General features: G+C 58.1%; 5 protein-coding genes across 5 annotated transcripts; 2 read left to right on the forward strand and 3 right to left on the reverse strand.

Annotated features, from left to right (window-relative positions):
• Positions 1-1,434: 1,434 nt before the first annotated feature.
• Positions 1,435-2,493, reverse strand: PLICBS_001911 (uncharacterized protein; the record flags this gene model as incomplete). The annotated part of the gene is made up of 2 exons (XM_065599928.1): positions 1,435-2,347; positions 2,468-2,493. The coding sequence occupies 2 exons, from the start codon at positions 2,491-2,493 to the stop codon at positions 1,435-1,437; spliced, it is 939 nt and encodes a 312-aa protein (XP_065456000.1).
• A 967-nt stretch (positions 2,494-3,460) lies between these two features.
• PLICBS_001912 (uncharacterized protein) lies at positions 3,461-4,306 on the reverse strand (the record flags this gene model as incomplete). Its single annotated transcript, XM_018321518.1, has 1 exon — positions 3,461-4,306. One exon carries the CDS (start codon positions 4,304-4,306, stop codon positions 3,461-3,463), a length of 846 nt encoding a protein of 281 aa, XP_018178997.1.
• Positions 4,307-4,679: 373 nt separating this feature from the next.
• Positions 4,680-6,755, reverse strand: PLICBS_001913 (general negative regulator of transcription subunit 5; the record flags this gene model as incomplete). Its single annotated transcript, XM_065599929.1, has 3 exons — positions 4,680-4,740; positions 4,792-5,305; positions 5,366-6,755. 3 exons carry the CDS (start codon positions 6,753-6,755, stop codon positions 4,680-4,682), a joined length of 1,965 nt encoding a protein of 654 aa, XP_065456001.1.
• Positions 6,756-7,681: 926 nt separating this feature from the next.
• Positions 7,682-8,408, forward strand: PLICBS_001914 (D-tyrosyl-tRNA(Tyr) deacylase; the record flags this gene model as incomplete). The annotated part of the gene is made up of 5 exons (XM_065599930.1): positions 7,682-7,688; positions 7,738-7,916; positions 7,978-8,020; positions 8,116-8,309; positions 8,361-8,408. The coding sequence occupies 5 exons, from the start codon at positions 7,682-7,684 to the stop codon at positions 8,406-8,408; spliced, it is 471 nt and encodes a 156-aa protein (XP_065456002.1).
• Positions 8,409-9,041: 633 nt separating this feature from the next.
• PLICBS_001915 (uncharacterized protein) lies at positions 9,042-10,023 on the forward strand (the record flags this gene model as incomplete). Its single annotated transcript, XM_018321520.1, has 2 exons — positions 9,042-9,537; positions 9,611-10,023. The coding sequence occupies 2 exons, from the start codon at positions 9,042-9,044 to the stop codon at positions 10,021-10,023; spliced, it is 909 nt and encodes a 302-aa protein (XP_018178999.1).
• Positions 10,024-14,306: the final 4,283 nt, after the last annotated feature.

Below are 14,306 nucleotides of genomic sequence, written 5' to 3' on the forward strand. Positions count from 1 at the left end.
CTTTGTCCATGTGAGCGGGTCGTTGTCGTTGGCGGCAGCGGCCGAAGCGGCGCCGGCCCGGACTTCGGGTACGGGCGACGACGTCGCCTGCTCAGCGCTCATGATGGACCGCGGCAGTGCAACAGTGCAATGTTTTGGACGACGGAAACATCGTCGAAGGACCCTTGCGCCGTCATGGCCTCCTGCGCCATCATTAGTGGATCGATCGATGCAGGTGATGCCCCCAGCGGTGGCTGGACGGTGCAGCCATGGCAGGGAACAGAACCCGCTGCCTAATGAGATGGACGTCGACGCCTCCGCCACAGCCACGGACCCTGGCATCCTGGACCGGTGGGGGACGGCCCCATTGGCGGCGCCAGATGCTGTTCCAGCATTAAGCTCTCGCTTACCCGGGCCAGGAGCGTGCCACGACGGCCGGTGTCTGTTCAGCCGCAGGTCGCTTTCGGTGCCAGGCGAAGACGGCAATTGATGTGCGCGCCAGACGGGTGCCTTTGGTGAGCCTCACGGAACGCCTGACCAGCGCTTGTGTTGTGCTGCCATGCAAGGCGTCGGAGCGGTTTGGCGTTTGCCTGCCCGCTGAAGCTTACGGTCGACCAGTGTCTTCGCCTCTCCCTTGCTGTCGCCGCGGAAAACGCTGCCATTCCAACTTGTCGACCTTGATGGTGTAGGGATCACATGCTGGCGAGCTCGAGCGCTCTTGGCTTGGTCCAACCGCTGGAGAGGGTTCGGTCGCGGGGAGTGAGGCGAGAGAGCGCGATGGGGCCATGCACGTAAACGATGGCTGTGCAACGACGTCGCAGTTGGCGTGTGCGTTCTCAACTGAGGTTTGCTCGGCGCGAAGCTGCACACTTTTGTAAAATGTAGATGCCTGAGGAATTGAACTACCGGCTGTTTCCTGGTCAGGCGCCTCTTGTCAAGTGGTGCTTTTGGTGTTGAGGAAGGTGCCAGGGAGCACCTGCCGTTATTCACAGACTTCACGTGCAACCACCGCCAGAAAAAACGCCCCGTCCGGATTCCAGAAGCCACAGAGAAACATCCCAACTTTACAGTTCCCATCCGTCCCAAGCCACCGCCATCAAAGAAACGCGCCTCCTTGCCGCAACCACCACAGACACGACTCTGCATTTCTCAGTTTTCCATGGGTGACACGGCCTTTGCAGCGAACGCGTGAGCTTGCTGACTCGAGGATTTTTTGTCCCTCTCTCTAGAAACCTCGCCTGGACCACTCGACGGCTATGCCTGGATGACGCGTAAAGTTGGAAAGGCATGGATCTGGGCCGCGAGCTGGCACGTCGTTTGCTGCAAGACGGCCGGAAAACTTGGCGAGGTCCGAGGCTGGCGGGAAAGTCACGTCGTTATTACGACCGTTCACAAAAGTTTCGAGAGGGTGAGCCTTGCCGTCGAGTCATCCACGGCGTCTTCACAAGCAGTTTGTCACGGTCCTGTATTGATCCCAAACATCCACTGCTGCCACTCTATCCACTGGCAGGCCGCCGCCAACGCCGCCCGTTGCTCCTGCAACTGAGAATTCTGCTCCCAGACCAGCCGTTCCAATTGCCAAATTCTTTCCCACTGGGCCCTTGACGAGACATCTTGTTCCTGCATCCGGGCCGCCAGCTGGCCCGTCACCTCAACCCACGACGCACAGCGCCCGCAAGCATCGACCGCATAGTGGTCCTCGTCAGGTCCCGGCCACTCCCTAGCCTCGTCGGGGGTCGTGGCCCCTTCCACTATTGGGTCCCAGTCCATCGGGTCGCCAGTGAACAGGGTCTGCTGGTACTGGAGGTGGTGGTGGTGGTGGTGCTGGTTCTGGTTCTGGTGCTGGTGCTGGTGCTGGTACTGGTACTCATGATGCTCCTGCTCCTGCTGCTGCTCCTGCTCCTGTGCCGGTCTGTGCGCCGGCAGCTGTTTCTGCGCCTGTTGATGTTTCCGGGCCCGTTCCTGGGCCTCCTCTTCTGCGTAATCCTCCGGCAGCTTGACAAAGACGTTGGCCGTTCGTGTGGGGTTGGGGCGTGCGGCAGGGCTTGCTTCGGCGCGTCCGTCTTCGCTGAGGGCTTGTTTGGCCCGATATTTTGGGCCCAGGTCGACGTAGAAACCTCCGGCCTCCTCGCTGCCCCAGGCCGCTCCGTGTTCCAGCTGGGCCTTTGTGCATGTGTCGTTGTGCTGAAGCGCAGTGTCGTACTGGGCCTGGCTGCCGTGCTCCGGCGTCGTCGTCGTCGAGGCAGTACCCGCCTGCTCGACGGCCGTGCTCACGCCAAGAAACGTCTCTGAAACGGCGTCGTCTTCGTAACGGTCCTGCCGCCAAATCGGAGAGAGGCTCGGTTCATCCCGTATGTATTTGAAAGCCCTGTCCGTGGCACGTCAGCCAGACCAGACCAGACCAGACCGCACGCGCGCCTCCACCGACCCGAAACCCTCCCGTCCGAACCCGCCACTGAAGGATGACGAAGCCACACTTGAAACATACCGGAGCCACGTCGGGAGTTCTTCCATATTTAGGTGCAAGGCCGGTCGTCTCGCGTCCGGGAGTCTTTCGGTGAGGCGTCGCGCGGCAAGTGGTGAGGATGAAGCTTGGGCTTTCTTTCTTTGCAGAGGATGAAGGTGAGAGTGCGTAGAGAGAGTGTTGCTGCACAGAGGCTTGCGGCGAGCGAGGCCCAGCTAAAAACAGGTCCCTTCTCCCTCCTCGGTGACAATTGCATTGTGCGAAGGGCTTACAATAGAAACTGCCCAAACAGCAATGGACCGCTACACACACTCGCACTCGCACGGCACGGCGGCGGCGGCGGCGGCGACAGTACGGCGGCGCACTTGATGGCCCGCGGGCCTGGTTCCCACTCCGTGCCTCTCCCGGTAAGCGAGCGTTTCTGTTCGCAAACGAGAATAATGCAAACAAAAAAACATGGACACAATAAAACAGTGGTCCTCTTCGGCTCAACATATTGGTCTTTTCGTCATTGTCCAAAAATACACAATAAAAAAATTGCTGCCTCGACCCGCTGCCGCGCACAACCTCGTCATCGCCATCATCGTCGTCGTCGTCGTTGCGGCGCACGACCCGCGCAATAAGGGGGTAGGCAGCAGGAGACACCAGAACACACCTTTCGTGGTATACGCCAAGCAAAACAAAAAAAAAAAAACACGAAAGAGCTGACAAACCGCACGCCGAGCAACTCCCCGAGAGGAGCCCTCTTGAACCTGCTCATTCTTGCCAAAGACTTACCTCAGCGCATAGGGAAGTAAGGGTAGGGGGCACGCAACCTTACCCACCGCAGGCAACGACGAAGAGAGACAGCACGCCGCGCTGGATGCCCCGAACTCACCCTCACCGGTCTGCGGCGTCCCCGTCCCATGTGTAATGCCGCCGCGGCCGGCGTCACCGCGTCCCTGTCCCGGAGATGGTACGCGTCACGACCGCCGCACTCCGCCGCCGCCGGGGGCAACACTCGTTGCGTGACGTTGTCTAAAACGGGGATGGGGTCCGTTGAGTTGCTGTCGTCGCCTCCATTGCCTGGTCGGCAAGCCAGCGCCAGACCCTGTCGAGCGATGCATCGGAAGAGTGCCTGCGCGATGCTCTTCTCCTCAAGAAGGAGGAGATGTGAGCGTTCTGGCGGTGGCGCTGTTTCTGGCGATGGCGCTGTTGGGCGTGTTGCGACGGGGATGCTGCTGCGTCATAGTCCTCCGCCGTGTCCATCGGAGTGAGGCACGATCGCAGTGATATGGAGTCCATGAAGGCGGCGAGTCTGTCGCCAATCGTCCTCTTCTGCTCTTCCGTAGAGGCAGACTCCCAGTCCGAAGTATCTGCCACGAGCACGTCTCCAGTATCACCAGGCTGCGCCGGGCATTCGGGAGTCGACCTGCGTGCATCGCGTATGGGGTCCTGACTCGCCAACTTCCGCTTCTTGCAGCGCTGTCTGCCGCCGCACGACATGCTGTCGCATTTTCTCTTCACAGGCGTTGGGGAGTGTCCGGGGCTCATCTCCTCCTCCGGTCCAGAGGCAGACTCCCAGTCCCACGCATCTTCCATGCTCACATCTCCGGCGTCCTGATGCTCCGCCGGGCATTCGGGGGCCGTATCGTGCACAGGGTCCCCATTAGCCAACCTCCGTTTCTTGGCGTGCCGTCTGCTGCCGTACGACAGCCTGTTGCGTTTCCTCCTGAGGGGCGCTGGGGGACATCGCGGGCTCAGTCGTGGCATAGTCGGGGTGACCGGCGTTGAAGGCGGGGCCGGCGGCGGACGCGGGGAGGCGTCGCGAGTTAGCGTTGAGAAAGACATGGAGGGATTCGGGTTATTGGTCTGCGAGAACATGGTGGGCAATTGTCCGGAAGGACGTAACCGTCGGAGAATATATAATCATCCTGCAGAGCCGTTGATTGCCTAGAAGGTTAATACACCAAGGGCATCGCATGGTCAGCAAGCAAACATCTCACAAGGAAACGCACACAACCATGTTCATGTGCAACGCCCAGCAAACACCCCTTGCTGAAAGGATGACGTCAATTTACTCGAACACTACCGTATCCCGAAACCCGGACTGGGGCCGCCTAAGCGGCCGCCGTCTCTAAACACCGTAGCATGGCAAGGCAAGATTGGACTCAAAAACAGGGGAATCCGGTACGCCTCCTGGGGGATAACATGGCGTGTTGCGTCCCCGCGTGGTACCAGCTGCATCGCGCACTATTCAAATGTCGTCCTCGAGGAATTTGTACGCAAACTTGAAGTCTGCCTTCCGTCGGTTCATCCTGGGCAAAGTTAGCATGCGGTCACAGGTCCGCCCGGAGAGCTGAACGTACCATGTGCTCTCATAGTCAAAGAACCGGTAGGTGCCCTGCTCAAACTCCTCGGTGATGTTCTTGGGCTCCTCGTGACGCTGGAACCATGTCTGATATTGCTTGTGGAACCGCCAGCTTTGGTCCTTGAGCGCCTTGGCGGCCAGGTACTGCTGTGCCGTTCCTTGCTTGTAGTAGAAGACGTAGAACAGCGTGTCGGGGTCGATGCGGGAGTAGAGCCGCGGGTCGTCGAAGATGGGCAACGGCTCCCTGGGGAATCCTGAGCCTGTCGGCGGCACAGGCACGTCTGGCCGGTAAGTCCGCGGGACCTCCGCGTCGATGTTGTCAGGGCTGGTCATCTGGCTAGCCGACATGAGCCGTATGGCGGCCGCGGAAGAGGGGACGACCGGCCGCCCTCGAGTCGCCTCGTAAGAGTCGACCAGATCCTGGAGTGCAGCTGGCAAATGGTAGATGCACTCTTCCTCGGAACTCTCCGGGGTCCTCTTGACGCCGTTCGTGGCGCCGTTCGTTTGAGACGCTGGAGGATGGTGTGAGCTGAGTAGACTGGGGGACCGCAAACGGGTTGGGGTCAACTTACCAGTCGGCGTCCCTGACCGCTCGGTGCCTGCGGGCTGCTTGCCGGCGGCCTTGGCCTTTCTTGACGCGCGCGAGCTCGTCGGCTCTGCCTCCGCAGGAGGAGGGCCGGCCATGGGGGCCTGCTTGGGCTCGGGTTGTTGTGGCGGTACGGGCTGGACCGAGGTGCTCGCGGGGGAGCTCGTTGCGCTCGTCTTGGCTTGCGACGGCAGCGGTGATATGCTTACGGGTGCTGAACCTGGTGGCGGAGGTAACGGGGCGATGCCCACATTCTTGTCGCTCGCTGCCGCCGCCGCCGCTGCCGATGCGTACTTGAGGCCCTCGCCGGCTGGTCGCGTCGGCAGCGACGCAGGCTTCATGGCCGGCCCGCTTGTGCTCCCATTGCTGATGGCCGACAACAGCGGGGTGTGTAACGTGGCCAATGCGGGCAGTGGCGATTTGGACTGGACGGAACCTTTCCTGCCGCTGGCGACCTCGGGATCCTTCTGCGCTTTCCGTGACGTGGGTTTCGGTGCTGCTGCCGTCGTCGCTGCCGCTGCTGGTGGTTGTTCGGGTTCGGGCGCCGGAGCCTCCTCCTGTACCGATTGCGTGTCTTGCGACGAGCTCTTCTCGTTGTCCTGGGCCATGCCGAACGCGCCCTCGTCCTCGTCCAGGGCCAAGTCGTCGTACATGGCCTCGTCCTCCATGTAGTCCTCGTTCATGCCGTCCGTGACGTAGTAGCGGATGCTCTCCTCGAGGTCGTTGACCTGATCCGTGTCGACGCCTCCGTTTTCGAGCGACCGCCGGATAAGCTCCAGCTTCCCCTGATGCCACTTGTGCTGCTCGATTATCCGATCGATCTCGGCCATTCGGTCGGCTTTGGCCCCTTGGTTCTTGCCCTTCTTCATGGTCGCTTGTATCGTCTCGCTCTCGGCTTCCAGGGCTTCGATCTGCTGCTCCAGCTCGTCAACCATGTTGCTGAGGAACTCGCCTGCCTCCACCTTGGCCTGCTCCTTGGGGTCAAGCTTGGCCGCCGCTGATAAGCCTTCTTTGGAGTAGGCCTTGGTCTTCATGGCCTTTTCCACGGCCTTGAACTTCTCCATTTGCTGTGCCTGTGTTAGAAGCGCACCATTCGGCATCATTTTGGGGGGATGGCTGACCGTTTCTATCAGCTTCCGGTGGTCCAGCAAGGGAGCCTTGTCCTTGATGTCATTGCTGGCAGCCCATGTCTTGATCTGGTCGCGCAACCGTTGCAGCTTCTTGATCTCGCGCTTCAGGTTGTCCTCGAGCTTCTCCTTCTGTGCGGGGTTGTTCGACTGCTCAATCTTCTCGTAGATGGCTTCAAACTCGGCGACGCCCTCGGCCACCTTCTTGAAGCACTTGTCTACTTCTTGTTGCAGTTTTCTTGCCGCCATTGTGAGGGTTGGGGGTACGAGAGGGCGAGGGCCTCTCGTCTGCTACGCGTCGGAGGTGGTGTGTATCGGGGAGAGAATGCGCGACTCGTCGGGCGTGCGATTCTGTGAATGTCGTGACGACTCGCTGTCCCTTCAATCCGGCTGCAGGGGCAGGAGCTCGAGCGAGGGTCGGCGAGGCCGTGAGGCGTGCGCACGCGCGTCGCGCTGAATGGTCGGGCGCTCGATGCTGCCGCACTTCGGTTGGAGGTAGAGCCCTCGTCAATTCGAGGGTCGGGCGCGGATGGGCGTGTCGTGAGGCGGGAGGCCAGGAGGGTTGTTGCAGGATCAACGTTGGTGATGGAAGTCGATGGTAGTGAAAAGTCACTAGCTCGCGGCTGGCTAGCACGTGGCAGGTATTTTGAGCTCGGCCAGTTAGCCGGCAACAGATGCCTGCGCCTGTTCAGCAGCTGAATGAGCCGAAATTGCAGTGTAATTTTGATCATGAGTTTTGCTCTTGCACTCGTTTACTATTAAGCCAGCTTTTTTATTTCCATGCCTCTAAAATGCCAGCTGCAAGGTGCTGGGTAACAGCTGCACTATCTAAAGGCACCTTTGCGGGCCCCCATTCGATAGTCAAATACGTACACGTCTCTCACATGACATCGCGTCCGCAGCCGCCACCGGGGCGTCGCCAATTGGCGCCGGGTCCGGCCTTCGATAACGGGCTTTAACGACCACGTACCAACTCATCGCCTCCGGCCAAACGGCGCGCATTCGCTTAACGAAATAGGACTGAGCCTTTCCAACATTCCATCGACGCCAATCCCAGAGCCGCTAGCTTCTAGCCGTGCCGAGTCTTGTTTGTGCCGCTTACTGTGCTCTGCGGCCTCACTGTTCTCCTATGTGTCATTGAGGCCAAGCAGTAAAGGAGGGAAAAGGCTTGAAAAATGAAAGGTGTGGTCCCTCGACCTGCCAAGGACTAAATTGATACTGACGGCTGAAGCCATCATTCAGCGCGTGCTGTCAGCGTCGGTGACGGTCGACAAGGAGGTCGTCTCGTCCATCGGAAAGGGGGTCCTCGTCTTCGCTGCTGTCGCACCTGGTGACACAGAGAAGGAGGTCAACACGATCGCTTCCAAAGTCCTCAAGATGAAGCTGTGGGATGACGAGTCGGGTGGGCGCGTACGTGGTCCCTTACGACATCATCTATGAGCTCGACTGCTTACCAACTCATGGCTACCAGTGGAAGAAGAGCGTCACAGACATCGGCGGCGAGGTTCTGTGCGGTATGTCCTGCTTTCCCGCATCGGATCCCCTTTGCGAAAACCTTTTCGTGTTCCGTGTGCAGCGTGACTGATCACTTTTGTCTCCGCTCCGACAGTGTCTCAGTTCACCTTGTTGGCCCGAACGAAAAAGGGCACAAAGCCAGACTTTCACGGTGCCATGAACCCGGAAGAGGCCAGCCGCTTGTATCATTACTTTGTGCAAAAGGTCAAAGACGACTACGTGGAAGACCGCGTCAAGGACGGCAAGTTCCAGGCCATGATGGAAGTCGCGCTGGTAAACGACGGACCCGTAAGTTGGCCCCAATGCCCGACGCACCGCCGCGCTCGCTGACGACACAAGGTCACACTTGAGTTGCAATCCGGGCCCAAGGCCGCGGAAGACTCGTGACGAAAGAATCCACCAATGGCTCTGACATGTTGACGGGCAAAAGGGCCGTGCCTCAAGCCGTGCCGCGTGGCCGGCATGTGCGCTGGTTGTCTCGCGCGACGTTCCGACATGGTCACAGGTGGCGGCTGAAGCCGTGTGACGGCGCATGGTAACCTGCCGGCGCGACGTAGACAGGGTCACAAACTTGGACGCGGGCGATCCGAATTCGGGGCGGGATGCATGCATGATAGATCAATGTGGGAGCCAAGCTGCGTGCGTTCTCATTGTTGGAGAGTTGCTTGCCCTAGAGATAGACTAAGTCTAAACTAGATCCAAAAATTAGACCTTGACTTCATCATTCCAGCTATCTCCTGGATTCAAGGATTTCTTAGAAGCCTTAAGTTTGTATGCACTGAGTTCAACGCGGTAGGCGGGGACGATATCAACCCCATGATATCGTTGTTGAACATTGCCTTCAGATCCATGTTTCGACCATCAACCCACTGGAGTGGGATGCGGGTTACCCCACCTCAGCAGCAATCCCACGTTCAACCCGGAAGCACAGCCATACTCCTTCAACCAACGACCCTCAGTGAGAGCCGCTGTCTTGCGGACGCATTCCGTAGCGCTCTCGTGAAGCGTCGCAATTCTGCAATGGCGGCGAGTGAGGCCGCGGCGCCTCGCGTCGGCTCACCCGTCCCGCAAGATTCCACCTGCATGAAGACCTTCCCCGATTCCAGCTTCTTCAAGGAGCGACCAGCGTCAGAGCTGCCATCACCAGCAGAAATCAGGGCGCTAAACGCAGAGTCTGGGGACATGCGGGCCGAGTCGTTCGGCCGACCCTCGCCTGTGATCGTGCCATCACTCGGACTATTCGTCAAGTACGGAGCTGACGTGACCGTTGCCGAGATGGAAACTCAGATTCGAATGCGCGAGCTGCTGCAAGGACAAGTGCCCATTCCGGAGGTATTTGGCTGGGCCGAAGATGGAGGCCAAACGTTCATATACATGTCCCTCGTCAGCGGCGACACTCTACAAGCGAGATGGGGCAGCATGAGCGAAAGTGAGCGAGAAGCTGTGTGCCAGAAACTGCGGCCCATGGTAAATGCATGGAGGACTCTACCGCAAGAAGGGGGCGAGCCGTATGTTGGTGAGTGCTCGCACCGGCCCGTCCACTCCAAAGAAATGTATCGCCTGCTGATTCGGATCTGTTTCACGTAAAGGAAGCCTGGGCCAGCGTCCTCTGAATGACATTATCCTCAGCGACCGACCAAACTTCGCGGGACCATTTTTCGGCGAAGATGCGGTCCAGCAATTCCAGGGTGCATGCGGAATCGCGATCGACGAGAACGTACCCGTCGTCTTCACCCATGCGGATATATGCCCTCCTAATATCTTGCTGACACCCGGTCCCGATCCCAAGGTGGCTGCTGTCATCGATTGGGGCCAAGCTGGTTGGTATCCTTCATATTGGGAGAACTGCAAAGCGCGACTGGTGCAAGCCCTTCCTTATCAATTCGATCCTCTTCTGCAAGAGGAGTGGCATGCCAAGTATGTCCCGATGATTATGGACACGGTGGATGATGAGAAGTATTACCACCCGTGGTTCTACTTTGGGCTGTCGAAGGCGTTCTAATGTGTTGAACACAATGGTGGCGCTGAGCCGGTGTGATGCATGCAGCCACGGTATGATGGACCGTTGTAAAGCAAACTTGCTTGCAGCTTTGCGATGAGCGAGAACGTAGCGATGCGAGCGCAGCTGCCAGCTTTGCTTCGTTATGGGCGAGAATAAGGTCACGGGATAACCCGCCGTTCGCATACTGGTCGATGGCGAAAGCCTCTGCAGCCATTTGTTCTTGAAGTCCCGACTGTTAACCGTCTCTTGCCAAAGTGAGGCCTTTCGCGATGGACGTGATGTCCCACGAAGCTCACTGATGTAGTGCTCTTGAAGCTGTTCGCCGCCGCCGGAAAACATCCTCGCCGCAAGGAAGGCGCCCCCGAGAGCAGAGTCAAGGCCTCTATTATTTAGGCTTTATTGTTGATCACAGTAGTACATACCTTCGCAGCTTTGCTGACGCCTACGCCCCAGGTCACCTGCTGTGTCGGGTATCTGCAGTTTCTTGTCTATAGGGCTGACATAGGGTCTGAGGTGCGCGAGTACCATGTAACATTGATCTATGCTGAGTATCACTGTTCGCTCGCGTGCAGAAACGCAGCAACCTCACGGCTGAAGATGCCATCCGCGGCCAGTTGGTCAGCAGACTCGACAATCCAAGTCTGGCAGTTTCTCTGGACGACCCTCTTCCTTGGCTCAGCCTATGTCTGACCATTAGCTGACTGCTCCATGCACTTTGCATATGGGACAGAGGAACGCGAGGGTGATTGAATGCACCTACAATTTCAGCAGCCGAGTTCAAAGACTTTCCTGGCGCCTTGACTTTGCATGCGCTGGCCTCGAATGGGCATACAGGCACGGCGTCGATGACTGGATTGCCATTGTTGAGCATAGCCGTTTCATCGAAATACTGCGCATCTACCCACTGCAGGGGTATGATCTCCGACGGCACCTCATCGGCTGTATCGAGGTCGTGCATCCTTTTGAACTCCAGCCGGAACCCGTTATTGACGTCGCCAGTGGCATGCAAAACAACGCCCTGCGTGTGCCTGGCATTGGACCGCACAAAGTATGCCCAATGATCCTTGAACGGAGAGCCGTTGAACACGAAAAGTTGCACTAGAAACGCCCCGGCCGGACCATCAGGCGGGACTGTGGGTGGTCGCGGTGTCGGACGAGGGGCGACGCTCTCAAATGCCGGCGGCGGTGGTGGCGGGGGAGGAGAAGGAATGGTCATTAGGTCCAGATAATGCAAATGCTGAACGAAACAGCCGGCGACACGTAATAGATGCAGTGCGGAGGACAGCAGTGAGCAGGGCGTCGAACTGTGCCTGCGGGGTATCACAGCTCCTGGCTCGGTCCAAGCTGAGATGGCGAGTCCACGTAAGTAGACCTGGCCCGTACTGGATAGTAGAAAACAAGTCGAAGCGACTGCCAAAACTGTATCGCTGTACGAAGCACGCAGGGAGATATCTTTGGATCAAACAGAGCTGGGAACTGAGATGGTGGGTCAAGCGACGTGCCGTCACGGTGTATGTCGTTGGCCTGGGTCGGAAACTTGCATGTGTTGGGTACAAGGATCCACGCCAGGACACGGCTCTAAGGGCCCCCAAGGGTATTGGCCAGCTTAGGTCGCCAGCAAACACGACTACACCTCACTTCCAACTCACAGCTCCTTTCATGTCCTCGTTGGGCACTCACCCTTTCCTCTGCTGCACAAATACCATCCTATTTACTGCGCCCCTTCATTCGCTTCACCATAAAGATGGTTCATCCAACCTTACATGACGTGACGCCGCCACCGCCATGGACCCTCGTCGAGTTTACCTGTTCTGATAAGGACACCGACGTGGAGTTTATTATCTCGTGCAGCAGGACGTTTTTCAGCTTAACGTCCACTGCAGCTAACCTTTCGGACTCACCTCATCTAAAACAAAAATATCTCTTCTTTGTTGAGGTCGCTCGAAACTATGAGCTCGATGGTTGCACTATTGAAGATTTCTACGACTGGGCTGTTGAGCCTCTGTTCCCGGTCCTCAGAAGCATGCCGCCAATAGAAGAAGTCCCTTCGTTTCTCGACGATTATCTTTTTCCAAAGACCATGGCCTACACACTTGGAGCTAATTCTGGAAAGTTGACGGCGGTCCCGTCCCAAAGCAGTTTGGGGAAGGAGCCACAATCCCGCTTTGGGGTTGTCTTGTCCGACGAGACCAGCTCAGGATGGACAAGTTTTCATCCTCGTGAGATTCAACTCATTCCTCAGCGTGTTCCAGCGTTTGGAACGCCCCCATCTCAGACGCCCAACAAGGTTGTGTTGAAGGACGGGACGGTGGCTTTCGTCAAACTTGTCCGTCGCGGTGACAAGGGCATCCTCATGCGTGAAATTGAGGTTTATGCCCAAATTAGAGCAAGACCGCTCGACGAGACACTGCGAATCCCAAGACTCCTGGGACTGGTTCGAGACGGGAGCGGCTTTATCTACGGGCTTCTTTTGACTTACGTCAATTGCAGACGCTCCACACTCGCCTGCGCGGCCTCGAAAGCAAGCACACCGACTATTCTAAGGCAGAAGTGGGCTACGCAGATTCGAGATACCGTCCACCAACTCCACAGCGCGGATATCGTTTGGAGTGACGCGAAGCCGGAGAACGTGTTGATCGACGAAGACCAGAACGCATGGGTTGTGGACTTCGGGGGCGGCTACACAGAAGGCTGGGTACCCAAGGAGTTGGCAGGCACGAAAGGGGGCGACTTACTTGGACTCGAGAAGATCATTGCGTTCGTTCAAGGAGCGGATAGTTGAGGGCAACGAGCAACTATCAAGAGCGAGTCAGGCTTGACTCTGAGCTGGCTGTGTCGCAGCGCACAATGTTGGCTTGCATCCCGGGGGGCGTTCCCTGCATCAGTGGCCCCGAGCAAGCACGGGTCGTCGCCAAGTCCATACGCTTCGTATTAGCTCGAGTATTATACTAGAAGGACTTGGTAATGCAATAATATACAGCTTACGGCCAGGTTCTTAAGATCCCTCGGTGGGCGGGGATGAGTAAGGGAGACTATTTATGTGTAGTGAATCGACAGGATGCTCTCTAAACGGTATGAGGCGGCATAAACGAAAGCGAGCGGCCGGCAGTGCACAGAGTGGCAGTAACATCAATCGACTCTGGCTATGCGACGCTGCGCACGTCGGGACCATGGACGAGGGACGGTTGGCGGGTGCGCTCCTTCGGGACTTACCAGCGTCTGCGAGAATCAGCTTTGGCGCAGGCAAAGCCCAGCAGTTCCAAATGGTTGCAGCTTGCAGGCTACGCACATGGACCCATCTCCCCACCTAAGCGCATGTCCATCCACGCTGTAACTCGTCGCTCCCGTTTGAACGTGAGGGTGGTCGACGTCGTTGAACTGGGGCTGATATGCCAGGCAGTGCGATGGTGCTAATGCGCGAAAAGCTCAAGCGATTCAATCCGGTCATTAAGATACGCGATCTGCGAAGCTGATGTCCGCCAATGGTTGTGCATGAGGTGAAGACTCCTGTGGAACATTGTCTTTCGCTTCAATTGGGTTGCGAGTTGGAAGTCGACCCATCGTCAAGATTCCCAGTTCCGTGCCATGGCCAGATGGGTTTTGACACAGCCAAAGCTCCGGTGACGTCTGCGCACTCAAGTGGAGTGCCTCCGCTGGCGACTTGGTCCGTCATGCGGCAGCCTGGAGAGAAGAGCGAGTCTGGCATGATGTTTGCAACGGGCTGGGACCCCCCACACGCGAAGCATGCGGCGGATTGATTGATTGCTCTGGAAACTTCCACGACCCAGCAACCCCACCGCGGCAAGCACGCGCACAGCGATCGATAGCTCCTTCCTGTACCGTACATTACAGCACAGCACCGCATAACAGCAGAGCAAAGGCCCGCCGCCAGCTGTTCCAGGTCAGGTCAGGTCAGGACAGCATCCCCCTAGCCCCCCCAGGAGCATTCTTCTTCAAGCGGACCCCCATCCCATCCATCCATCCATCTTTCCCATTCCCGCGCGCGCGACTCTTGTCTCTTGTCTCGCCCGTCAGTCCATCGCATCTCACGTCACGCACCACCCTGCGACCCCTGCATCGGTCCTTGTTGTCTCTTTCCTCGCAACCTTCAACGGCGGCCAGGGTCCAGCCGGCTCAGCCCACCTCTGATAATACCCCGCATCGAATCGAATCGCAGCACAGCGCAGCCCGGCTCCAGACCAAGCCTCGCTTCGCCCTGTGTGCAACGACGCCCTCGTGGGCCAACGACTGAAACGAGCATCTGCCCGCTGCCACCGAGCGCG

The sequence above is a fragment of the Purpureocillium lilacinum genome (genome assembly GCF_023168085.1).
Source record: "Purpureocillium lilacinum CBS 284.36 DNA, scaffold_2, whole genome shotgun sequence".
Taxonomy (NCBI): domain Eukaryota; kingdom Fungi; phylum Ascomycota; class Sordariomycetes; order Hypocreales; family Ophiocordycipitaceae; genus Purpureocillium; species Purpureocillium lilacinum.